This window comes from Terrapene carolina, unplaced genomic scaffold, assembly GCF_002925995.2.
Source record: "Terrapene carolina triunguis isolate 2854851 unplaced genomic scaffold, T_m_triunguis-2.0 Scaffold132, whole genome shotgun sequence".
NCBI classification, from domain to species: Eukaryota; Metazoa; Chordata; order Testudines; family Emydidae; genus Terrapene; species Terrapene triunguis.
This window is the reverse complement of record NW_020664483.1, coordinates 1124185-1150381: the sequence shown is the minus strand read 5'-3', so window position 1 is coordinate 1150381 and position 26197 is coordinate 1124185. Positions and strand designations below refer to the sequence as shown.

Genomic DNA, 26197 nt, shown 5'->3' with positions numbered 1-26197 from the left:
TGTTAAAAATGTCGTAAGACACAATGAATACAAGTACTGCAGTTACATCAATACAAAAAAAGCAATACAAATTAAGCAGCTGAATACAAAAATACATTGAAATACATGAACACCAAAATGTAAGCTATCGCACTAATTCAGAATTGTGTATGCATGAAAAATTAAATAAACTTTTTTGTATTAGACAACTTAGGTATTCTCCACTTTAACAGTAATGTTCTTCTAGTTATGTACTTCACAATTTCTTCTATATACAGTATAGAATAAAATACTTTAAAAAGATATGACATTTTAACTCCTCAATATGTGATAGGTATCTTTTACACTAAGAATATTGACTGCATGAATAAAAACAATGCCTTACATCAACTGCTCTGAAAAGGAAGATCAACATTTTCCTTTTACTTCATTTATGTATATTTCAGTTAGTAGGTTTGGCTTGATAAGTAAGACAATTCTTGTCTTAGTCTCTCTCACAGTAATGTACATCATATTGCTTGAATCTATACAATCATACAAAAGTGGCAATCATCATATCTAAATGTTGATTATGAAAGAGACAGCTTACACATATACAGGTCTTCCGAGTTGAATTCATGATGACTTATTTACAATGAAAGTGCTTTTATCAGATCTAACATGATAGAGGGTCTTTTCTACATGTCAATTATTAGTCTCCCTGAAATTGGAAAAGTATTATATAGAAAATACTGTGCAAACACTATAGCATACTGTGAAACTGCATGTGGTTCTGAGATTAGCAGCTGAAAAGTGTTGATAATTATAATTTAAAAATAAATAAAGCAAATAGGTAAACCAGTTACAAAACAGCAGAAAACTGCAATATTCACAACCGTAAAAAGACTTAATAAATCAATTGCTAACAAAATGGCGAAGCAGTTGGATCAAAAGTCTTGAAAACATCTTTTAGTGACTTATCGTCAGATTCCCCACTTGGATCATTATCTTGCATTTGATTTACCTGTCCAGGTTGTCTAACTTGCCTTGGATCACTGTACTGTGGTCTGATCAATCCTGATAAAGCTTGGATAGGAAGATTATGCACTGCTGGTGCAGTACTGGAGTGCTTAGCCTGAGATGTATTGATGCTATTTGCTTTTTCTAAATTGGCCTCTGCTGATCCTTCTGTATTTTTATCCATATTTGGGACAGACTTCTGTGGCAACATGTCTTCTGACAGAGTAGATTCATTTTTGCTAGTATTTTTCAAAATACTTTTTTTCTGGTTCTCTCCATTCTCTCCTGAATTAACTGGCGCTGGGTCTAATGAAGATGAACTGTGGTCTCTTGGATCATACAAACTAATACCACTAAGTATTGAGCTTGGAGTTCCCAATCTAACACCCGTTGATGATAGTTTGGGTGCATAAGGAGGCAGAATGTCCGGGTCAGATTTACATATTACAGCTTCTGAGGGCTGGGATGAACCAATACCAGATCTGGTTAGACGAGGGTCAAATTTTGGAGGATGAGAATCCTTTGTGATTCCATGGTGAGTATCTGTACTAGACAGTCTGTGGAGTCTGGGATCAACATTTTTTTGTAAGCGAGGATCTCCTAATTTGCTTGAACTACTGGCATGCAAATCTGCAGATTGATCCAAAGAGCCACTTCTGTTTGTTATATTATTTTTTGCTTTTGCTGCCAGTCTTGGGTCAGCTGGCATTGCATTTGGATGGGGATCACTTTTTAAATTACGTAATTTATTAAGCCTCTGGTCAGCAATAAGTGGAGGAAGAGGTAAATTAATTGAAGACACCGGGTCAGGTTTAGGCAAGGGTATTGGAAGTAGATCTTCAGGAGCCCATACAATATGTTTAGCAAAGTTTGGTTTGGTCAGGATAATATCCATTTTAATGTGGCTAAACTGTCGAAGCTGAGATCTCGGATCCCTTAATGTTACACCAGGTAAAGGTTCCAAAGGTATTAGAAAAGCTCTCTCTCTCAATTCTCGTTCTGCATCCTCTTCATCATCATCCATTCCTTTTTGCTTGACCTTAACTCCAGTGGGTGCATGATGTAAATCTAACTTTGTTCCACCAACAGAAGAACTTGCAAGACCACTTTCATTAACCTTTAACATTCTGGGATCCCGTGCAAGCCTTGGGTCAAAAGATGACGACTCTGTAGGTTTCCTAGTATTTGATCTAGGAGTGGATCTCAGTCTCGGATCAACAGCCTGGTTTCCTGTACATTTCTCTTTAGCAAGTCTTGGGTCAGTAGGAACAACAACCATATGTTGTTCTGTGGAATGTTGTTGCCGATTCCTAATATTCTCAGTTTGTTTCTTTAAGGTTTTTAATATTGACTTAACACTGCTTCCCTCTTCCTCTTCACTACTGGAGTACCAGTTTACATTATCATCTGAAAGAAAACAAAGGTTAGTCAAACAAATGATCACTGGAGATTCAATAGACTTTGAACTAAGTATAATTTCTTAATAACTGGCTTTTGTCTGATGTTAAGACTTAGCAAAATAAGGTAATAGCAACTATAAATTAGGATCACAGAAATCAGCTAGTGGAAGTGAGCAAAAAAAAAATCTAGTTATAACAATTTAAGAATAAATACTCAACTGCTGCTTTCTCTGCTCTTGTATACCTCTTCCAATATTTTTGTGTCAGAAAACTATTCCTGTCAACAATTCTAACTTAAATTTCATAAAAAATGTATTTTTAAACACATGAATCTTGATGTAAGTGACCTTTATTGTTGGTTGAGGGGGGAAAGACATGGCTTGCTGCTGTCTTAAATGGATAAGGTGGAAATGCTGAACCGCTACTCTATTTCCCTTTCATATTTGAAACCCAAAATGTAAGGGATTCAGGGAGAAATCAGGTTCCAGAAAGGGAGATAAGGGAAGGTATTTAAACAATATTAGATTATTGAGAACAAATTAACAACCACTACTGCAGTTAGTGGGAAGCCCTGTAATTGTAGTATCATCTCCCAGCCCATCAACATCACCTCAGTCAAGTCTAGCATAAGTTTCAACCAACTCACTTTCAATCCATGCCCCAGTCTCACCCAGACACTGAATAAGATCACGGATTGTTTTGGACCAGTCAGATGAAATGAAGACAAAGCTGAGTGGCATCCATATACTGAAAACACCATAGCTCATGTTCCCTTACTAACCCTTATAGCTCCCTATAAACATTAAATAATCGGTGTTACAAGATGAAATCCAGAGGACTCCATGTGTAAGCACCTTAAGAGAGGAGGAGCAGTTTCTTACTACTACCGCCACCATCTGAGGATGCTCTACAAGGAAAGAACTGAGTCACTCTAAAGCAGCCCGTCTGCCACTGATGTGATTTGAAGGTGAGTCAGCAACACCTCGTGATCAACAGCACTGAAGACAGCTGATAGAGTTAATAATGCCAGCATGAACACTATCTTCATCCATTGCCAGGAAGAGAGAATCTACCAATGCAGTCTATGTCCCAGACCCAGGATCATACCCAGATTATCCTGGAGGTCTGAGATCACTAGATACTACAAGAGTTGTCTTGCCACAGCCTTTTTGATAATCTTGAACTAAACTGGAAGACAGGACACAGGGTGATAGCTGGCCAGATTGTCAGCATCTGCCAATGATTTCCTGGGCAGTGGCAGAACTGATCCTTTAACCGAAACAGGTAATCTGCCCTCCCTTCAAGGAAGCAATAGAGTCATAGAGTTTAGGGCCAGAAGGGACCACCAGATCATCTAGTCTTATCTGCTCTACGTCATAGGCCACCAACACCACTCAGTATCCACACAATAAACCCAACAACTGAAGCTGGATCAAAATATTACAGCCCAGAGGAGACTAGACTGCAGAGAGAGAACAGGAATGCCTGAGGTGCACCAATTCCCACGGCACCTGCAATGGCAGGGAAATGATTAAGTGAGCCATACCCACATAATTTCTGTCAAGTGACCAGCACCAACACTCTGAAGCAGAAAATGAAAAAACCCCAAGATTGCTGTCCACCTGATAAATGTCTATCAGGGATGGTCTAGACAGTATTTGGTCCTGCCATGCGGGCAGGGGACTGGACTCGATGACCTCTCGAGGTCCCTTCCAGTCCTAGAATCTATGAATCTATGAATCTATGAATCTGGGGGTAAATACCTTCCTGACATCACATATGGCAATCAGTTAGGCCCTGAGCAAGTGAGCAAGAACCAACCAGCCAAGCACCTGAACGCTCGGTGTCACCTCAGAGCACTGGCCGACACCGTCCAGTGTCCCATCTCCAACTGCAGCCATCTCTGATGCTTCCGAGGAAGGAGACCAACCCTCCCCCACTCTGAATATACTGGGCGGGGGAACCCCTTCCTGACAACTGCAGATGGCTGGCTGAAGCCCTGATGCATGAGCTTTTAGGAACACAAGACATAAACCAAGAGTGAGCCCCAGGGCTGCTAAGCTCTGCCCCGCAACATCACAAGCAACCACTTCATACAACTGCACTCATAAATTCGTGCAGATCTCTCTTAAAAATGATTAAGCTGTTTGCCCCTGCAACTCCTTTTGGGAGGCTATTCCATAACCACCTTCTAATTTCCAGCTCCAATTTGTTCATGGCCACTTTATACCCATTTGTTCTTGCGCTAGCACTGTCCTTTAGCTTAAATAGCTCTTCTCCCTCCCTGATGTATGCCCCCTAATGTATTTATAGACAGCAATCATATCCCCTTCTCAGATTTCTTTTTGCTAGGCTAAACAAGCCAAGCCCTTTCAGGGTATGTCTACACTGCAGATGAAAACTCGTGGCCGGCCCATGCCAGATGACTCGGGCTCACGGGGCTCAGGCTGTGGGACAGTTTCATTGCAGTGTAGACTTCTGAGTTCAGGCTGCAGCCCAAGCTCTGGGACCCTCCCACCTCACTGGAAGTCCGGAAGTCGACACTGCAATGAAACAGCCCCACAGCTCGAGCCCCGCAAGCTGAGTAAGCTGGCATGGGCCAGCTGCGGGTTTTTAATTGCAGTGTACACATACACTCAGTCTCCTAAGACTGGCCATCCATTCCCCAGCGTGTAGCTGAAATTCTTATTATTAGACCCTACGTGCATGACCTTGAACTTTGTACTATTGAATTTCATCCCATTTCTGTTGCTCCAGTTGTCAAGGTCATCCAGACCTTCCGTATAATATTCTGATCCTCCTTCTGTATTGAGGATGCCTCTCAAAATTGTATCAGCAGCACACTTCATTAGCACAGTTGTACTTCTGTCCCATGGTTATTAATAAAAATAACGAATAAGACTGGTACCAAGACTAATACAGTAGAACACCAGTTGTGAACTGACTGGTCAACCACATACCTAATTGGGAACCAGAAGTATGCCATCAGGCAGCAACAGAGACAACAACAACAAAAATGTGTTAAACGTAAATTACTAAATAAAGAGAAAGTTTAAAAAGAGATTTGACAAGGTGCTTGTTTCATTTACATTAGGAGGGTTAAAAGCAGCATTTTTCTTCTGCATAGTAAAGTTTCAAAGCTGTATTATGTCAACATTCAGTTATAAACTTTTGCAACAAATAACTATAATTTGTTCAAAGAACAGGAGTACTTGTGGCACCTTAGAGACTAACAAATTTATTAGAGCATAAGCTTTCGTGGGCTACAACCCACTTCTTCGGATGCATATGCTTATGCTCTAATAAATTTGTTAGTCTCTAAGGTGCCACAAGTACTCCTGTTCTTTTTGCGGATACAGACTAACACGGCTGCTACTCTGAAACCTATAATTTGTTCAGAGTTATGAACATTTCAGAGTTACGAACAACCTCCATTCCCGAGGTGTTCCTAACTCTGAGGTGCTACTGTATTAAAGAGCCCACAGAAAAACTAAAGAACAGGTTAGGAAAAGAAGCAAGGAATAAGTTATTCAGTTGAAATTAAAGTAGGAACTTATATAGGCATAGTGTAATTAATGGAAATAGTCACAAAATAAAAATGGGAATATTATACTGACACAATATAAAAGAACATTTTTGTTTAGAATGTAACAGTTAACATTACCTTCTTCCTTGCTCATTGCCCTCTGAGACTGACTGCTGATTGGTTCTCCATCTTCTTGCTGTTTTTGACTAAGTCTTACAAAAAGGGCTTTCTGCATTGCTGGAAGAAAATCCGGTACATTAATAGCAGGTTTATGGCCTGTTTTACTGACACGATCTGACTCATTTCCACTCTTATGTGAATCTTGAACAATGAGGTGAGCCTGGTGATCAGTAAATTCTCCATGCCATGTTCCATCTGCATATACAATATTAAAAAAGAATCAGCTAATTTACTGCTAACAAATAGCCAGAGAAGACTTTACAAGGCAATATTAATTGAAATAAATTTGAGAATATTTATAAATCCCACCGCATAAAGGTTAATCTTTCAACTATTTCATATTGAAAACAGGCTGAAACATGACATACAAACTGCAAAGTCAGCTCTGATTTTTTCCCCAATCGAAAAAAACTGTTTATTTTATTTGCAAAAAATAAAATAAAAATAAAATAAATTGTAACAAAAATCTTACAATTCTCAGGCTTTCAGATGACTTTTCACCAATTTGCACACATATAGTGTGCTAAAATAAACTATAAAATGATACTCTCCCCTTGGCTAGAACACCAGTAAGAAAGGGTTTTATCAAATCTAATGTGAATAGAACTGTTTTTTTAAAGGAATATCTGCATCTACAAACAGAGAGAGAAATGTTACATGAAAAATATTTTAAAATTGCAAAGATGAGCACTCAAAAATTAGGAAACATCAGAATTAAGGTTAGCACTGCGACTTTAATTATGTCTCTGTGAGTATACTTGCATTATGATAGAAAAAAATTGTAACGTTAAATTCTATAAATTTTGAGAGGTGGACAGAGCTTCTCTACTGCCTTGATAAATGAGGAAGATTGAGGGTGAGAAGCCAGATTTTACTAGACAATACCTGAAAGTTTCACAAAACAGCCATATTGGACCCACAAGGTGCTGAGGCAGTCACTCAAATACATTAAACAGAAAAAGCAGATCTTAACTGAGGCAGTGTTTGCATTAAGACTATGAGTAAAATTAAAAGAGTGGTATTTAGGCTCCTTGTGTCTAGTCAATTGAAAATGAGGCTCCTGAATATCTTCCAAATAGGAGGGTTTTTATGCAAGATGACTTCTTGGTCTGAAGGAGAACAAGGACAACCACCAGCTGTTCAGGATAAACAAGTTCTCAAAGATTCATCTAGTTTCAGGTTAAAAGTTAGACTCTACCTTGATCTTAGCAGAGAAAGTGAGGTTACTTATTTGTAACAGGAGGTTCCTCGAGACATGTGATCCCTATCTGTATTCTACTTGTGGGTACACACCATGCACCCGAAATCAGAGATTTCTAGCAAGTAGTATCCATTGACCTGCACGTGCACAGTTGTTCTCCTCATGTTCTGAACCAAGGGAGTAAGGGGCAGTGTGGACTGACACCTCTCCAGTTCCTCCTTTTTACTGTGCATCTAGTCATGATTCGGAGCAGAGGGGAAGGGGTGCAGGCATTGAAATACAGATAGGGACAATACATCTCGGAGAACCTGTTACAGGTAAGTAACCTCCATTTCTTCTTCGAGTGCTGGTCCCTATCTGTATTCTACATGTGGGTGATTGGTTAGTAGTGAGTAGTCAAAATGATTCATCAAATATTATTTTATCAACTACAATTGGTTAATAACATAGTAAAAGCATCTTGATTGGTTAATAATTAAATCAGTGTTTTAATATCATGTACTGCAAAGAGCCGCAGAAGACAAATTAAAGAGCCACTTGTGGCTCACGAGTCACCATCTGAGTATCACTGAGCTAGACATTTGATTTACAATCTGCATGTAATACTTCTAAAATTTGTTATACATTTTTCCTGTATGAATAACTTATATGGTGAGAGACAAGATGCAAGGTAATATCTTTTACTGGACCAACTTCTGTTGGTGAGACAAGCTTTCCAGCTGACCAGAGGAAAAGCTCTATGTAGCTTGAAACCTTGTCTCTCTGACCAACAGAAGTTGGTCCAATAAAAGGAATCACCTCACCCTCCTTGTCCCTCTAATATCATTGGGACCAACATAGCTACAACTACACTGCGTACGGTGAGTACAGGACAAAGAGCTGAAGGAGTCCGAGGGAAGAAAACTGACTGGCTTGTTTACCCTGATGCATTAGAATTCTTGTAAATGCTAAATTTACAAGTCCTAGTCCTAGTGTCTTTACTTCAGTCAGCTCTATAGAATGGCTCTCTGCTAGATTTTTTCTCTTTTTTGAAAGTTCTAGAATAGCTTTTTTCTTTTTTAAAAGAAGGTTGTTTCACAATATTCTTTAAAGATACATCTCAAACAGGCTATTTTTTCTAATATTTCTCTTGATTCTTCTAGAGGTGCAGTAATACTTCAGAAAACAGAAACATGTCTCACCAAAGAACAAAAACAATTCTGAACACAAACTTACCTCCTGTGTTATTAGTTGGCTGAAAGCTATGTACAGCTTGATGTGAATAGTAATTGTCATAGAAATCAGCTGGGTTCTGAATAGATTCATAATTGATATTCTGCTGTCGTTCACCAGGAATCTGCTGATACAGTGGGCCTGGTGGGCAATGATTCTCTCTGGGTATATTCATCATATGTCCTTGAACTCCTGGAGTGTTGTATGGTGCACCAATGCCTGGTGGTGTTAAAGGTGGACCAGCTTGTGCTTGAATTGGTATGCCAGTTTGACCCTGTGGTCCTAAAAAGCCTGGTGGAACAGGTTGCAAAGGAGGGCTGTGTGGCATTGCTGGACCTTGGGATCCTGTACATTGGTGATGCCCAGGAGAACCTGGGTGCATTACTGGTCCATTATGTCCTTGTGGTATGCTGGGACCAGGCCCTGGACTTGACCCTGGATTATACATATGCTGAGGATGTGGGTCATTTCCCTGAAACTGTGGTCTTGGTGGTGATGTGCTGTTATAGAAAGTTGGTGGCCTGTAGGTAGAAAACTGACAAGTAAAGAACAAGCACATATACATGCTACACAAAACTAGATTGCAGTAAATATAATTTATATATTTTAAAAACGCAACATTTTAAAAAATACACTTTCCTCTCCTTGCCATACCTTTCTAGAAGTTTGGAATGACATCTGTCTTCCACAACATTTTACCCTGTCCCTATGATAAACAAGTCACTGCTTTACTAAGTACGATGTGAAACGGAATGATTGGCTTTACATCAGAGGAAGAACAGGAAGCAGCAAAAATTGGATTGAAAGTAAATCAGAGAAAACCAAGATGATAAATGTAGGAAACTGGACAACACATGCAAATGTGTACGTGGATGGAAAAGAAATTGAACAGGTAGAAGAGTTGTGCTCTCTGGGGAACATGACGACACTCGAAGGTAGCTGCGATAAAGATATCCACATGAGATGAGGAAAAGCAAACATCTGGTCAACAGAGATCTCCACACCAAACTAAAGGTCAGATTATATCATGCAATTGTATTAAGCACACTAGTGTACAGAGCGGAGACTTGGCTGATGACAGTAGCTAACAAAAAGAGATTGGAGGAGGCGGATAAGAGATAGCCGAGGAAAACATTACATATTTCAGGGAAAGACAAAATAACAAATGCGAGATTGTGGGAGCTGACAGAGCAGAACATGTTAGAAAATATCAAAGAAAGCAAGCTCATGTGATTGGGACATGTAAACTGTATGGAGGGTGGGAGACATGCTAAACAAACACTGAATTGAGTACCTGAAGAAGGAAAGAGAAAGCTAGGAAGGCCAAGGAAGAACAGGAAGAAGACAGTAAACAACGGATATTGACTGTGCTAGCATCATCTGAGACGAAGCATCACAACTCGCTAGTGACCGTGATCGGTGGAGGAACTGGACTACCTGATGTGTCAGCTGTACAGGAGAAACTAAGGTCTAAGGTAAACACTGCACTTAATACTGCAAGATATCTTCTGTTCACTTTAACCTGCACGAATATCACTGATGTATGGATGTGAACAGCACTAGGAACTGTATTTTCTTAGTCGAGTGGTTCTTCAGACCATCAGGGAATGATTACAGTTTTTCCATACTGTAATGGTTTCCCTTTCCATTTTTTCCCCCAAAGAAGAGCTCTGTGTAGCTTGGAAGCTTGTCTCTTTCACCAACAAAAGATACAAGTTATTACCTCACCCACCATGTCTCTGTAATATCCTGGGACCAACATGGATAGAAAAACACTGCAAACAACACTTTTTCGCCTAAAAGGAGTGGGGGAGTTAGAATAAAGCTGTTTAGATTCCAAATGTCCTTGGGGATATCTGTTCAAATCTTTTTGGTGCCAAGTAGATATGAGGTTGGCAGGGGCAAACTAATTCTTATAGTAAACGTCTGTCCACATTACAAACACATCACATTGTGTGCCACAAATCCATCACAAATGGCAATCATGAGTAGCCCAAGAGTGGAGCAGCAGAATAGTTTTTGCAGTCAACAGCAACGTGTATTGGCAGAACTGCGTGTGTAAGTTTGCACAACACCTGCCAAATTACCAGTTTAAAACATCCCAAGACCAACAAAGACCTGAACTCAAAGAGCTTTGAAGAAATCCAACTCAACAGGACCAGATAAAACTTCGTATCTAACAATTAGGTCTAAGTTTTATGGGAGGTGGCTGGGTAAGAAGAACAGCTCAGGTAAAGGCAGTGACATCTGGCAGAGCTGAAATTGCAACAACGAAGACCCTGCACACAGTTTCATCAGGGAGTTCCTTCACTGACTGAAGTCAAGAAAGAGCTGACTATCAGGGAGACTAGAGGGAGATGGAGGTTTGTTCACCATGCAAAGGAAGGTGGGTTCATAGTCATTCAGAGGACTGGAAAAACAGAGTGAAGGGAGTGAATTCCTTGCCTGCTTCTTCTGGGAAGGTCAAGACCCAAGAGTAGTAATCCTGTGTACAGGGTATTAGATACACGAGAGATACTATAATTATGATGGCAAATAGTGGAAATTCCCCCCCCTCCCCCAGTTAGAAAGCAAATTCTGGAAATCCTCAAGACTATCAATTTCTTCTAAAAATGTAGTGTGGTCCATTTCTCAAATGTTTATAAAGCCATTTTTCATTCTAAAACCTACTTTTTTCCAATCTTGTGTGCTAAATCCACAGTAGGTTTCACAACTATCTCAAACAGAGATGGAATTTTCTTGAATTCACCAGAAGGATCTTGAAAATTTTCTGTATCAGACTCAGAAAATGAAAATTGCTCAGGTGGAGTTGGCAGAAGTCCAACTCCTGGAGGTGGCTTAGGAAGAGGAACTATGCCACGCTTTCTGAGTTCCTCCAGTTCTTTTTCATCTTCATTTTGTGGCTCCTCTTCAGTATTCAAAACCTAAAACAAAGCAATGCAGTGAAAGTTTTTATTGTACTAAATTTGCACTGAACTTAACATTTCATTGTAGCACTTCATTTTATATTTTAAAAGAATTAAGCTGCTCTGTAATAGTATGTCCATTATATATTGCCTGCCATTTAACATCGAACTCAGAAGAATTCTAAATCCCGCCTCAAAATTTCTTCTAGGTCAGCCAGGAATTAAACTATTTCTGCAATATGGGAATATACACTTTTAGGAGGTCCATGTCCTTTGATCAGTAACTACAGATGATGGAAAGCAGTAACATGTTCTAAAATACATATAATATATTTCATGCTATATGAGTATACATTTAAAAATGAGAGAATAGGGAGGTTGTCAAAGAGGTGGTAAAGAAGGGTGAAAGAGTAGAGCAGAAAAAATAATGGATGGAGGAGGAGGAGAGAGGTGAAAAAAATGAAGGGGGAAAAAGAGAGAAGGAAAAGAGAATTCATTTTGTAGCATGTGGTCATAGAGCCAAACTTCAGGGCTGAGATTTTCTCAGGGAGCTAGGATGTTAAACATCACTGGGAGATGGGTGCCTATCTCCTTTAGATCCCTTGAAAGATCCCAGCCTATATTTATTCCATTTGACTACCTTGCCACTCAGAAATAATTTTCACTTACTGTGCCAGTATAAGCATTACTCACCTTATCTAGCAGTTCTTTTGTTTCTTTAGTTAATGGAGCATGAGAAAACTTGCACTTATCCCCTTGGTAACATTTTGCTCCTGTATGATAGAACTTGCAAGGAAATTCATGTAGCAGCAAAAATATTAAGGACTCTAACAGGTAGCAACATTTAATTTGCATAGTTTGGAACAGTTTTACAAGTAATTTTCAGTGAGACTTCCACTGCTCCTAAACAATTACCATTTCCAGAATCATATTTTAAGCATTAAGCAATTCACTGTTTAATCCCATTTGACACTGTGCTAGACTGATTATATGTATTTAACCTGCTCCCCCCAAAAACAAAAAACCCAACCCCCCCATCCCCTACTAAAGTCTAACTTCAAGTCTTTATTAATCTTTAATATATGAAATAACCTAATAATCTGTCAAACTAAAGCCAATAATTACAGAAAAAGATGAAGTTCCCTCCTTAGACTATCTAATTTTTCCTACTGTAAGCATCTCAATATAGTGAAGTTATATATTATTAGGTATAGTCTCTTCTTGAAGCAAGAGAAATTTAATCCTTTAAATGATGTATTACTTATGACAGGGATTAAATATGAAGTTTTATCCCGGACTTTAAATTTCCAGGTATTTATCTGTTTAAATTAAAATGTGTACAATTTTAGTATCAATCAATAATCAAAACCTGTTATTTGTATTAAAAACCATATACTGGTCCATGAAATTTAGGGACAGATTATGTGTAAGAAAAGGGAATCTTCACTGAAGTGTGTGGGAGGGGGGCTAGGGGGAGAATGGTTGAAACAGCAGCTCTTGGGGTTTTTTATATACAGTAAAAGCTGTGTTATCCGGCACTTTATCGGCCAGAAAGCTCTATTAACTGGCATTTCTGATATCTCCCAATACAAATCTTCAATCTAGTAACCGGGACTAGTATACTGCCCAGGAGATTATGCAATTGCACATTCTCCACTCTATTTTTATGCAAAAGAGGCAGAAGACAAGTAAGCAAGCTGATATCAGGGATTTATTCAAAAAAGCAGTTTCCAGGGTGTGTCATAGAATCATTACAGATCCAGCCCAAGCTCCTACACCGTCTACATCCACAATGATAATTAATGTTGATAATAATGACCTAGAGGCACTGCAAGATCCTGAAGTGCCTTCTGAATGATCAAAGAAAGATTAAATTATGTTCAGTCTAGTTTTAGTGTTAACTGTATTTTTAGTGATTTGGGTGTATGCCATGTGCTGCCCATAGTGATATGTAGTGTCATAAGATAACCTACTGTATAGAAAACTTTACCTGTATACACCTAAGTGCTTCAAGAAACCAACCACTCTGCAGTGCAGTACTACTACTGGATTGGTGAGTATCTGTATGCTATTTAATGTATTTTATTCATTTTACTGTATTCTAATTATTTGAAAATTGGTATTCCATTGGTAAATATAACACTTAGTTAACTGGAATTTTTGATTAACCGGCACACCCCATTCCTCCATCATACCAGATAACAAAGCTTTTAATGTATGTGCACACACGCACGCGCACACACGCACGCGCACACACACTCTCACAGCTTTATAAAGTGTGGTTCTGCTCTAAAAAATGATCAAGTGTTATTGTCAGGTTCCAGGTTTGCGTGTACAATTTGAAATATATTCAGTTTGCAAATAAACTTTTTTTTAAAACTGCCAGACTTTCAAACTTAATCCAGGTTTTAAGAGTTAAACTATGATCTTTCCTTGTCATGGATCATCAGTAGAAAAGGCTCTGCAGGACAAATTATACCCTTAGTGACACTCATGCAACCCAGCTGCCTTCAGTAGGATTTGCACAAGCATAGCTGATTAAAATTCAGTGAACAATTCTGTTGAGGAAGCAATGAAAGAAGAGACTCTTGCTTTCTCTCTCTTAGTTGTGTTGCTAAATGGAATAAAGAGCAGTAAAATTCATTTATTCATTAAAGCAAGCTAATCTGACTCTGAATTCCCACCCCAAAAACTTTAACTTTATTTTAGATTGGTAAGGGGATTTCAAAACAAGCCATGCCATTATTTAGATCACTAAAAACATCACACACACTAAAGCAATCAAGGTAAGATTACATAACTGTCAGCAACCATAACATCCAGTTCTCTCTCTCATACACAAAACCCTCACCATCCAAATTCAATAGAAAAGTTTGATTGCTGGTCAGGGAAAAATTAACTCTGCTTGCACACTTAAAAGAACTCCAGTGAATACAAAATACGAATCAGTGTTAACCATCCATCACACAACCGCACATAAAACTAATGCCTTATTTTTGTTCATGAAATAGTTGTACCAACTCTGTGGCTTTGTATAACCATGCACAATACACAAGTGCTATTTTAACAATTCAAGACTGCAGACCTGATTTGTGCAGTCATTTACATCTGTGCAATATGTGAGCAAAGCAGGTGTACAATGCTATTCAACGAGGAGTATTTTATACTCACTTTACACAGGTGCAAGTAACCCATTCCCCCCTCTAACTCCAAAAAGTGTTTTGTGTGTGTGTGTGTGTTGGGAAAAGCCACCCTGTCCCCATTCAGCTCTTATCCTCCTCTCACACAAACCACTGTCCTGCCCCCTCATTCAGAAATAGGATCAAATAATTATGTACACCAGCTCCCTGTGCTAAGGAGGTATAGGATGGTACTTAACTGCACCTTCTGCTCCAGACTGGAAGGACATGGAGATCTTGAAGTTGTCATATCTCATTCTTACCACAGAGAGAGCTGGCTGCTGTGTTTACCATTTCCACTGAAGGAATCAAGAGGTGGCTATGATGTTGCAGGCTCCCTAATGTATGTCTTTATGGGATGTGGTAAAAAGTAAACTAATTTCTAAGAGTTCTCAGTTTTAATCTTCCAATAATACCCCAATAGCAAAAAGGATTTTAAAAATTAAGTACTCTATAATTTTATCTTGTCAATGCTGCTTTCATGAAAACAAATTCATGGGATAAAAGCTTGTGAACCAACTGTAATGTTTAAATTTGTTTATATATAATCGGGTTAAATCTCAAAAGAAAAATTGTAAAGAATCCATGGAAAATACCTAACTATAATTTGAAAAACTTCTCTCTTTCACGCACATATCACCATACACTAATTGCACAAACATTGCAAATGATATTTCACAATAAAACACAGTCAGTGTGTTTATAAAGTGTCTAAAGAAAAATCAGATTATACTAAAATATAAAAACCTTAACTAGGATTATAATTCAAATATAGTTTTTCCCAAAGGATATTATGCAAATAAATGCAGTTCTCTCCTTTGGTACAATAACCCTGTATGTAAAACTTGCAGATTTCCTTTTTCTTCTCTATCTCTGCATCATGATCAAATTTACATTGGTCTCCCTGTAAATATGACAGAAAAGGAGAGACAAAGATTATCAATTCTAAATGCTGAATTTATTCAACTTCATATTTTAACAATGATGCTTTCATCCTGTTTATCCAGTTTTGAACTTTTCTCTCTATTAGATGACCTCCTGAGGTCCCTTCCAACCCTGACATTCTATGATTCTATGAACTGTAGGTGGCACTAAATACTCATCATATTGGGAACCATGGGATTTAAATACCATAACAGACAAAACCATGAAAATATTCAAGACTATTTTATGGCTATTACCTTATATTTCCACCAGGAATTTGGAAAGAGCCTAATTACATTTTATTTTTACTTTGGAAGTAAATGATGAAGAAAAAAGTTCACAATCATGAAAAGACACAGAAAATTATGTACCTCCAAATTCACTGGAACTAGGAATAAGTGACATAATAAACATTTTTGACATACACACATCAGATTAAGAACAAATATGTAATTTTTTCATAATTTATTTCAAATTTCTATATTATATCTTATAATTGATTAAAAGATTAACTTTGGTACCAGAGAATTAAGCTGCATTGTATTATTAGTTTCAGAATGATGCAATACCAGAATCTACATAATGGCAGGCTAGCATGCCATGGATTATGTCTGGCTCTAATATTCTAATGCAATTTCTCTTCTTCCTGCTTCCCAACCCCTCCTAGCTGCTGAGGTTTTTCAGGTCTGCCTTTCTTGGATGTTTGCGAAAGCATATTTTCCCCCTTTCTTAGGCTGGAGAGAGAAGTACTCTTTGTGCATAATTAAAGCACTGTTTTTCACTATCTCTCAAAATCTATAATATCCAAGAAAAGATTATTTTTAAAACAGAAATGAATCACTAAATCACCCTTCATATGTCCAAAATTAAATATAAAAAATACAGATTACATATTACACTAATTTCAGATTCTAATACTGCTGGACACAAGTGTATTTATCATACTGTAACTGCTAATAAGTGATCAATAGTATATCATTTTTATATAATTTACATTGCACAGTGAAAGGATATGTAGTTTAATAGTTTTCCCTCAAAAATTTCTCTTGCATTTATTTTATTTATACTTCCTGCCAAAAAATACTAAGGCAAAAAACCAAAGTTACATAAAACAAGTTTTCCTGATATTAGCTAAATTGAAATAGAATGCCCACCCTTTCCCCGACTCCCGCTAGAGATATATACATGCATATAAAGTATATATTTACCTTAATACATCTTCCCTCGAGAAAATATTTACAAATTTGTTTTCCTTTATGTTCCACCGTATGTTGATTTATGAATTCCTGACTCATATTCACCCATTTCTTCACTGGTTTGCCTTCCTATAAAAGGAAATAAAAATATTTTAAGTTTATGTGTTACAGTTACTATTTTAAATATATTTGCAAAACAACAATTACAGCATTCAAAGCAGTAGTTACCCCAAAGTGGAATAAAATTTCAAAATAAAATGACAGTAATTCATGACTTGAGTGTTTTCAGATTACTGTACGCAGTTCAGAGAAAGGCTATTCTATCTCAAAATACGAAGTAAAACCAAATATGCATCTTAAATTTTCTTGATGTTCTAGTATTGTTCTTTAAGACCAAGTAACATAAAATTCTTGGGTGAAAATAGCAAGCTTTCTGTTATAAATGCAACAAATTTAGAATCTTCTTTCAGATACCATAAAGATTTGTACATCTCAGTTTTGCAAATGTATACAGGAAAAAAATAAAATATACCACTGTTGTATGGGACACAGTAACTAATACTTCATATATTCAACGATCTCAAGACAATAACGTTACAGTTAGATTAGTCACTAGCTTAGGGCCCAAATACAGCAACTAGGAGTTCCCTCAGGAATGCCAGAATACTAACAGTTACTAGCCAAGCAGTATAAGCCAACTCTCAATCCTGATATGAAGTCTCCTTCCGTTACATATTTTAATGTAAACTTTTAGTGGTTGGTATTTTCTTCTTAAGGAAAAACATCAGAAAGAAGACAACAGAATGGTGCTGATGGGGTCTTCATCACCCTCTTCAGTCACTTTGCCAGTCTCAGAACCCTCCTCTCAGGAGAGGATGCTCCTCTGGCTGGGAGTTTACTTCCCAACCCAGATTGAAAATAATCAATCAGGCCCACTACAGAACTGTTTGCCTCCACCCAATTGATGGGCAGGAAGAGGTCCAGGGATGTTCACAGAACAGGGGATCCCCCAACACATGTGGGAGGGAAGGACACAAACAGGGCTGTGTGAGGAAAACTAGGCAGCACCTAGAAGGGGTGACAGCTGAGCACACCGCATCAAGGGCTGCTCCTGGTGGTGGTGAACTTGAAGAGTCAACAACTTGCTGCATCAGCGCTGGGCTTTCCCCCTAGCTTCTGCCCCAACAGCTCAAGACCCACAAACATGCACACCCCCTTACGTCACCCCCAACCTCTCTCACACATCCAGAGTTCAAATAGACAAAAAAAGTACATTACAGTAGCATCTGAGGGCTCCAGCTGAAACTGGGGCCCCACTGTGTTAAGTGCTGTACAAATACAGGAAGAATGCTGTTACCCCAGGAAGTTTACAATCTGAATAGACAAGACAGTAAAAGGGAAATATTACCACCTACATTTTACAAGTGGGGAACTGCTGCACAAAGAGATAAAGTGACCTGCCCAAGGTCACACAGGAAATCCATACCAGAGTCAGTTCTTGAACTTACACATAAGTACTCATCTGCTCCATGTGCCTGAGACTAGAGATTTCCAGCAAGTTCATGCCTGTGCAGTTGCATGCACCCCCGACCCCAGTGCTCTGTACCAAGAGTATAAGCGGCAGTCATCTCTGACACCTCTAATTCCTCCTCTTAGTGCAAATCCAGTCATGATCCAAAGCAGAGGAGAAGGAGAGCAGATAGTGGAATACAGATAGGGACCACACATCTCCAAGAACCTCCTGTTACAGATAAATAACCTCCCTTTCTTCTTTGAGTGCTGGTCCCTGTGTGTATTCCACGTGTGGATGATTGGTAAGCAGTATTCCAACAGGAGGATGATGTGAGGATGTCCCACCTATCAATGAAGGATACTTTTTTTTGTCGCCCTCACATTAGCCAGAAGGGTAAGTGAACTGGGCAGCATTTATGGCTGACTCATACACCATGTGTTTTAAGGAGAAGGTTCAAAGGGTGGTCTTGAGTGGTCAAAGGGTAGGTATTGAGAGCACAAGACTGAGGTTCTAACAGTGAGAAGGTCATAATGAGACCTTTCAGGTATCTGACTGTTGGGTGAGCCTTCTATGGGAGGATAGAAGGCACGGAGTGCTGTGGTATGTGGACCTGCAGCAAACGAATGACAAGTCCTGATGTCTTGAGAGTGAGGAGATAATTTTAAAAAGCAGGAGTATCTTCATCTTCCGGAGATAGATGGTTCTCTTGAGTCCAGGCAGAAAAATGCCACCATTTAGCTATGTAGCATTTTCTGGTGGAATCTTTTTCTACTGTGATTGAGAATAGTTTGAACTGTCTCTGAACATAAATGCTCTTGGTTTGACGCCCATCCAAATAACAGACCATAAGATGAAGAGGGTCCAGGTTGGGATGTCTGATCTTGCAGTTCTGCTGAGTTAACAGATCCAGGAAGGGTCAGATGCTGATGGGAGGACGGGCTGACATTGTAAAAGGTCCTGAAACCAGACCTGTCTGGGCCCAACTGGATGCAATGAGAATGATTTGAGCTTTGTTATGCCAAATCTTTCACAGAACATGTGGTAGCGGTGAGATGGGAGAAAAAGTGCATCTCAGGTGGTTTGTCCAGGGTAACAAAAGGGCATCGTGCCCAGAGTCCCGGCCAATGCTGCTCTGGAGCAGTACAGACTGAACTTCTTGTTCATCTTGGAGGCAAACAGGTCCCAGGATGCTTTCCCCACTGAATGAAGATTTCTTTCAGGGCTGAATTATGTATCTCCCACTTGTGGTCTGTGATGAAGTGCCAGATTGTCCGCCATAGAGTTCTGAACATCTGGTAGGTATATGCAGAGTGTGATATGTGGTACCTGATGCACCAGTTCCATAAACTGACTGCCTCTACACAGAAAGAGATTTCACTCCACTCTGATTGTTTATATAGAAGATGGTCATCAAGTTGTCGGTTATTATCTGGATATGATGGGACCGTATAAGTGAAAGGAATGCATTGCAAGCTAGGCTGACTGTAGGAGATAGATATGCATCCTAGTCTTTTGAGGAATCTACGTGCCTTGCACAGTGTAACTGCCCAGGTGGGCTCCCCATCCTATGATACATGCCTCTGTGATCATGGTTGTGTCAGGCGTGGGTGGAAGGAAAGGCAGGCAGCTGTTGAAGGTCTGTTCATCATACAAGAGAAGCCAGGGATTGGGCAGGGATTGTTACCTTGGTATTCCTGTTTTCTCTTTCTGGTGAATAAACAGACTAGAGCCAGCCCTGTAGGCAATGGAGGGGATGGTGTTACATAGATACATGAGGCCATGTGACCTAGCAGGGAAAGAGGGACAAGGTCTGAGGGTGACTTGTGTTATCAGGCTGTTCACGGCCTGGGCTCTGTCCATATGGAGACAGGCCTTTGCTGAGGTTGAGTCTAGGGTTGCTCCGATAAAGTTTTTTTGTGGGAGTCAAAGTAGACCTTTCTCTGTTTACACAGATCCCCAAGGATGCCAGAAGACAAACAAGGATAGGGCAGCCGATTGGACCTCCTGGTTGGATCTGGAGCCAATTGTCCAGGTATGGGAAGATGGTATAACTGTTTCATCTCATCTGGGCCACCGCCACGGAGAGGACCTTCCTGAAGACTCTGCGTGCTGGTAGTAGCCCAAACCGCAGTACTCTGAACTGGTAGTACTCTGGTCCTACCAGAAATCTGAGGAACCATCTGTAGGATGAATGAATGTCCACATGAAAGCAACCATCTTTCAAGTTGAGAGATGTGAACCATGTGCCCTTCTCCTTTTGATTTACAAATAAAGAAATTTAGCTGATGTAGATCAAGAATGGGTCTCCCTCCTCCTTTTTTCTTCCTGTCCTGCTAGGGCCTGTCTGTATTTGTCTCTTCATTTGCATCCTTCTCCAAAAGGAGAGTTAACTGGATTATGGTACATGCTCCTTTCATTATTCTATCTATAGAACCAGGTTGAATGGGGTCCTGTAGAACCAGTTGAGCAAGAATCCAGTTTGCAGCCAGGGAGTGGGAAAGAGCCAGAAATGGTGGTTATTTACCTGTAACTAGAGAATATTTGAGACGCATGAGCCCTATCTGTATTCCACATATGGGATATACATGCACATCATACACTATACCTTCTCCACTGCCCCCCGTGGAGAAAAATTCCCTGGGGTGGGGAAAAAGTGGAAACAACTAACTAACTACACTATACTAGAGTCTAAAAAGAAGAAAAATATTAAAACCAAACTCAATCTATTTACAGAAATGACGCAGTAGCAGAAGGTGCTGAGGACACAGAAGATTCTGACTCAGACCATGCATTGGTAAGAAGAAACCGCAGAGGCACTGGTCCGCATCATCCCTTATGTCCTCAGTTCAGAGCATGAGGAGAACTATAGCGCATGTATGGACCAATGGACACGGCTTACTAAAAAATTCCAGACTCAGGTGTATGGTGGGTATGCATGGAATATACATAAGGACCATCACTTGAAAAGGAACCACAGTTTAGGCTGTCTAAAGAATAGAGTAAGAGAGTCCTGACAGCTGAAAAGATGAACAGCTGACACTGACTACAGTCTAACATTTTATTTTAGATGGAAGTGAGAAAAACTTGTGAGGAAGATCAATGGGAGTAGGCAGCTAGGAACTGAATCGAGTCTCCCAATCTAATTATGCTGGCTAAAAAAACCCCCAGTGATTTGGTGCCAGTAGGTAAGCCAATTTCTCAGAACTTGAATTAATCCTCAATTAATTAAGATGCTATTAAAGCTTCAAAGTTAACATTTCATTAAAAAGTGAAGTTTATAATTCTCTTGCTAGTATTGTTTCAGTCTTTCTGGGTACGGACTAAACAAGACTATTTTCTCAACTGGATGGGCTAGGAACTTCCTTTCTTAGAAAAGAGTTAGCTTAACCTCTGGAGAACAGAACAAAATAGGTAGAAAACATAATTAGGCAATTCTGTCTACATCTCTGTTAACAAGGAGTATCCAGGTGTTTGCAAATACATGTATGTGTTTTTAACTTCAATTCCATGTACCTCTTGAAAGCCATCAGGTCCTTTATTGGCCCCTCTCCCCCTTCCACGATCTTTACGCTTCAACTTCTTCTGAATTCCACGCCCTCGACCAACACCAAAACCCCTTTGTGCAATACCTGAAAAATATTAAAACATATTTCAGATACCTCAAAGAAAAATGACTATTCTTCAGAAGCAAAAAGCTCTTTAACGTGGCCTCCTCTTTAACTGACATGAGAAACTAGAAGGAAGAGTAGATATAGTTACTATATAGATACTACATTTCAGCTCTAAATTCCTTAACATACCATGTATAACATCAATTACTTTTAAATACCCTTAATATTTAAAGAGTACATATAAAAATCACTGAAATATTGATGTTACCTTCATATGCACATAACAAAATACTATTTTCTGCACCCACAGATCTCTCTCTCCTACACATGATGCAATCTCTATAATCACAAATAGGCATGTAAGGATTAGATTTTTATTGGTAAATGTCAAAAGTCAATTTCACTGTACACACAAAAACCAAGGGAAAACATTTCCATTGATAATAATCAAAATTTACAAATTGGCAAAGTAAGAAAAATGCTGCTTGAGAACTTAAGAGTTTGATTTAAGGCTATTTACTTTCTATATTTTAACATATAATGTTGAAAATTTGTGTTTAACAGTTACAAAGCTTTAACGTTTTGAATCTCAATGTCTACTGTAATTACACTCTCCCAATTTCCAGCCACTATGAACATTTAAATTTGGTAAAAATAAAAATAAATGCTTAAAAATAAACATCAATATTATCTCTCAAAATTATAAAAAATAAAAATTGAATTCTGCCAAGCCTAATTATAGAATAGAAATGTTCCCAGAGAACAGTTGGGTAAGATAAATGGTAAATCCAATATTTTCTTCATTTAATTTACTTTAACCACCGTATTTCCTATTTAGTTGGGTAAGAAGAATTGTTTATGACATCAACAAAACCACGTGACTCAAGTGCCCATAACCTGCTAGTCAAGGGAACCATATTGGAGGTACCATTACTACCAATTTCTGAAATTTTGTGAAACTTGAAAAAAACTTTACATAGAGAATATTCAATAACATTGCATTTTGGTTTTGTATTTTGTGATTTTAAATAACTGACAGATCAATCAAAGCCTGTGGACAGATACTTTATACCTATTTTAAACTAAAAATAAACCCCAATGAAACAATTGCAACAACAGTGAAAAAACAATTTTATGAATTAGATGATACCCAGGCTTTAGAATCAGGTTATTTTCATTACCATCTTTTCCCTTGCAACCCTTCTGAACAGAGGCCCTTCTGGTGAGGGATGGATCTTCTCAGGCTAGTCATCTTCTCCCATCCACCTACCTCTCTCTCCATAACTACCTTACTCCCTCCTCTCCTTTACTCACAAACCCCCAAGGTTAATTTCTTAAGTGGATGCTACATAATATCAATATCATGCATAATTAATTTATCAAGTAAGTTGTTTTAGGTATAGTTCCAATATTTATTTTCCATGAGCATTCAACAAAATTTTGAACATACGAAAATTTGTGAAAAAATGAACAAAAAGGGACATGATCATGGCTAAGGACCAGATTTCTAAATGTATTTAGATGCCTATGGAAGTTAGGCATCTTAAGCACTTTTGAAAATCCCGTTAGGTATCAATCTGCATGTTTAGGTGCTTAAATACCTTTACAAACCTGGCCTTATTCAAAATATAATTTTTCCCACCCAGCTCTATGTATGACACTTTCATAGAGTACATCATATAGAAAATAATTCTGAAGCAATATTACTACTCAAATACTTATACAACTGACAACAATTGGCAAGATTTAACTTATTAAAAAAATTACACTATTCACTGCAGAACACGGAACATTAACCTGGATATGCAGCACTGATCTGTGACTAGTATCAGTGGGTAGCCGTGTTAGTCTGTATCCACAAAAACAACAAGGAGTCCGGTGGCACCTTAAAGACTAACAGATTTATTTGGGCATAAGCTTTCGTGGGTAAAAAACCTCACTACTTCAGAGGTTTTTTACCTACAAAAGCTTATGCCCAAATAAATCTGTTAGTCTTTAAGGTGCCACCGGACTCCTTGTTGATCTGTGACTGTGTAATTTTTATTACTGATATGTGTTTGCTAGCTGTGTATAAGAAGAGGAGAGTTACCGTCAGCACTTTGCATTTAATTACTAGCATGACACACCATAGATGCCTTCTGGTAGAAAAACTACCAGCACCCATCTACCGTTTGTACAGCTCTGACAGTTGGATAGTAGAGGCAAGATGCACTGAGGGCAGAAGCAAGACAAGAAAAAGCAACCCATAGACAACAAGAGGAAGACAAAAAAACCAAGAGAAGATGAAACAAAAAACAATGGATCCTATCAGCTATAGATAAAAAATGCTGTCATCGTAAAAACAGTTCAGGTGTCAAAAACCAGCAAGATTTATAGGAGACTTCTGAAATACTGGACTTAAACTAAGAGAAACTACTGAAAAATTGGGTATGACCTATAATTTTGAAGTGTTGTTGTAGCTGGACTGGTCCTAGGATATGAGAGAGACAAGGTAGCTGAGGTAGTATCTTTCATTGGACCAACTTCTGTTGATGAAAGAGACAAGCTTGTAAAAGATATTACCCTAACCTACCTTGTCTAATTTTTTTTTTCACCATTTGTAGGACACCATCCCATTCTGAAAGTTTCTGCAAATGAACTAAATTAGCTATTAAACCAAACCGTACCTTTCTGGATTCCTTTCATCCCCTGTTTTTTCACTGGTTCTTTAGGAAATGGAGCTCCTAAATCAGTATTTGAAGTTTCTTTAGCTTTTCTGTATTGTTTTAACTGATCAGCAAAATCCTCCTCCTTTTCTTCTTCATTATAGTTACCAAAGTTATCATCACTGTAATTAGTGTATTCATCATATTCCTTATTTTTTAATTTTTTATTATGTTGTGCCTTCTGGGAAGTCATGTAGTTTCCTGATAAATGTCCATGCTGCATGAAAGGGGTAGTCGCAATTAGAAGCAATTTAACATCTCACTCTCCCAAACTCCCCCTTGCCCTCACTTTAAGATGGTTATTTCTACACAATTGTTTTACTATCAAGTGTTTCATTATTTCCATGATTTCCACGATTTGCACAAGCAAATGTCATTGTTGTAAAGTACAATTTAATTATTCATTAACAAAACGATTATACTATAATTGTCCATTATGTAGCTTTTACACCTTCCTCAGGACTTCTGAGACTGAATAATGGACTAAATGGACGTTAGTCTGATCTGCTACCACAATTCCTTTGTAATATCGCACTGTCAGGGGAATGTTATTCCTTTAAAAATAAGTTAAAAGTCATGGAAATACGTCTGTTGATGTTCCGTTTTGAAAAAAAGCTGTTCACAAAACAAAAATTTAGTACCTAAACTGATTTGGCAATGTACCTTTCACCTAGTTCAAATATACTTTAAATTTATTTGTATAAATACAAAATTTGCTAGCATATCAAATTTTTTACTATGATCAATATCTACTTGAAAAGTAAGTTACATATAGATGATCATCAAATGTATTTAAAAAAAGAAAGGCTATGGCTTTTTCTGATAAATTAACAGATTTTTTGTGAGAGTGAATTAAAATGAAACAGTTATGTAAATATTTCTTTGAATTTTAGTTGTAATTACCAAAGCAGTAGAAGCATGGCAGAACTGATAGGTTGTCTCAGGTACTGATCAACAAACATACATTAGATTTATAGAAAGTAAAAAACATACTTTTTTCAGCTACTGATATGACTGAAACTAACATCTAAATAAAATAATAATTATTGATGTATTTTAGAATCTGATGGAAAAGGAGAAATGTGATATTCCAATAAAAAAATTGTTAATAATTATGTCTACAGTAAAATCTAGAAAATTCAAGTAAAATCATATTTCTTAACATTTTCCCATAGCATGATGACATTGATACAAACAAGTAAGTGTGTCTGTCTCTCAGTTAATCAGACAAGGTGATGCCAATTAGAATGAAGCATGCTCAGCTCCACCCTTTTTCCACTGTCTGCAGGCAGACTCTTGAGTTTGATGACTAGACTACTAGAGATATAAATAAATTAGGCTATCCAAAAGGTTTTTTGACGAGCTTTTGCACTCAAGCCTTCATGAAAGTCGTCTATCCTTCTCCAGTTTCTCAGTCAGAGATCCAATGCCTCAGCTCCTCTGTCCCTCCTTCAGGGGAAAGGCAGAGTCAGTTTCTTCCATTGGCTTCTAAAGGGATATCTGATGGTCTAAACTGAAAAAGCCAGGACAAATTACACTAAAAAACCCCAAACAGCATGCAAGCTGTATATTTTTATTGGTAGCTTCTAGAGAGAACTACTGGCATATCCAAAGAAGCACAGCCCATTTCCACCATATTAACTATAGAGGGAAAGAGGGGGTCCTC

The 26197-nt window shown here is 38.3% G+C and overlaps 1 protein-coding gene across 2 annotated transcripts; it reads right to left on the bottom strand.

The window, feature by feature from the left end:
* Positions 1 to 24898, bottom strand: ZC3H6 (zinc finger CCCH-type containing 6). 2 transcript variants are annotated; one of them, XM_026653166.2, is made up of 9 exons: positions 24493 to 24898; positions 21729 to 21844; positions 16715 to 16831; positions 15375 to 15486; positions 12097 to 12206; positions 11168 to 11421; positions 8501 to 9018; positions 6043 to 6141; positions 1 to 2385 (listed from the first exon to the last, which is right to left on the bottom strand). In XM_026653166.2, the coding sequence occupies exons 1-9, from the start codon at positions 24752 to 24754 to the stop codon at positions 881 to 883; spliced, it is 3093 nt and encodes a 1030-aa protein (XP_026508951.1). In that variant the 5' UTR covers positions 24755 to 24898; the 3' UTR covers positions 1 to 880. The 2 variants fall into 2 exon arrangements, with proteins under 2 accessions (XP_026508951.1, XP_026508950.1); XM_026653165.2 differs by having other exon boundaries at positions 6043 to 6279; positions 24493 to 24897.
* Positions 24899 to 26197: the final 1299 nt, after the last annotated feature.

What these genes read in the sequence shown, in the direction of transcription:
- ZC3H6 (XM_026653165.2), bottom strand. Translation starts at nt 24,754, where the DNA reads ATGCAGCATGGACATTTATCAGGAAACTACATGACTTCCCAGAAGGCA. An exon ending in GCCAACTAATAACACAGGAG is followed by an intron (nt 6,280 to 8,500) that starts GTAAGTTTGTGT and finishes TTGTATATGCAG; the next exon opens with ATGGAACATGGCATGGAGAA. An exon ending in GGCAATGAGCAAGGAAGAAG is followed by an intron (nt 2,386 to 6,042) that starts GTAATGTTAACT and finishes GTTTTCTTTCAG; the next exon opens with ATGATAATGTAAACTGGTAC.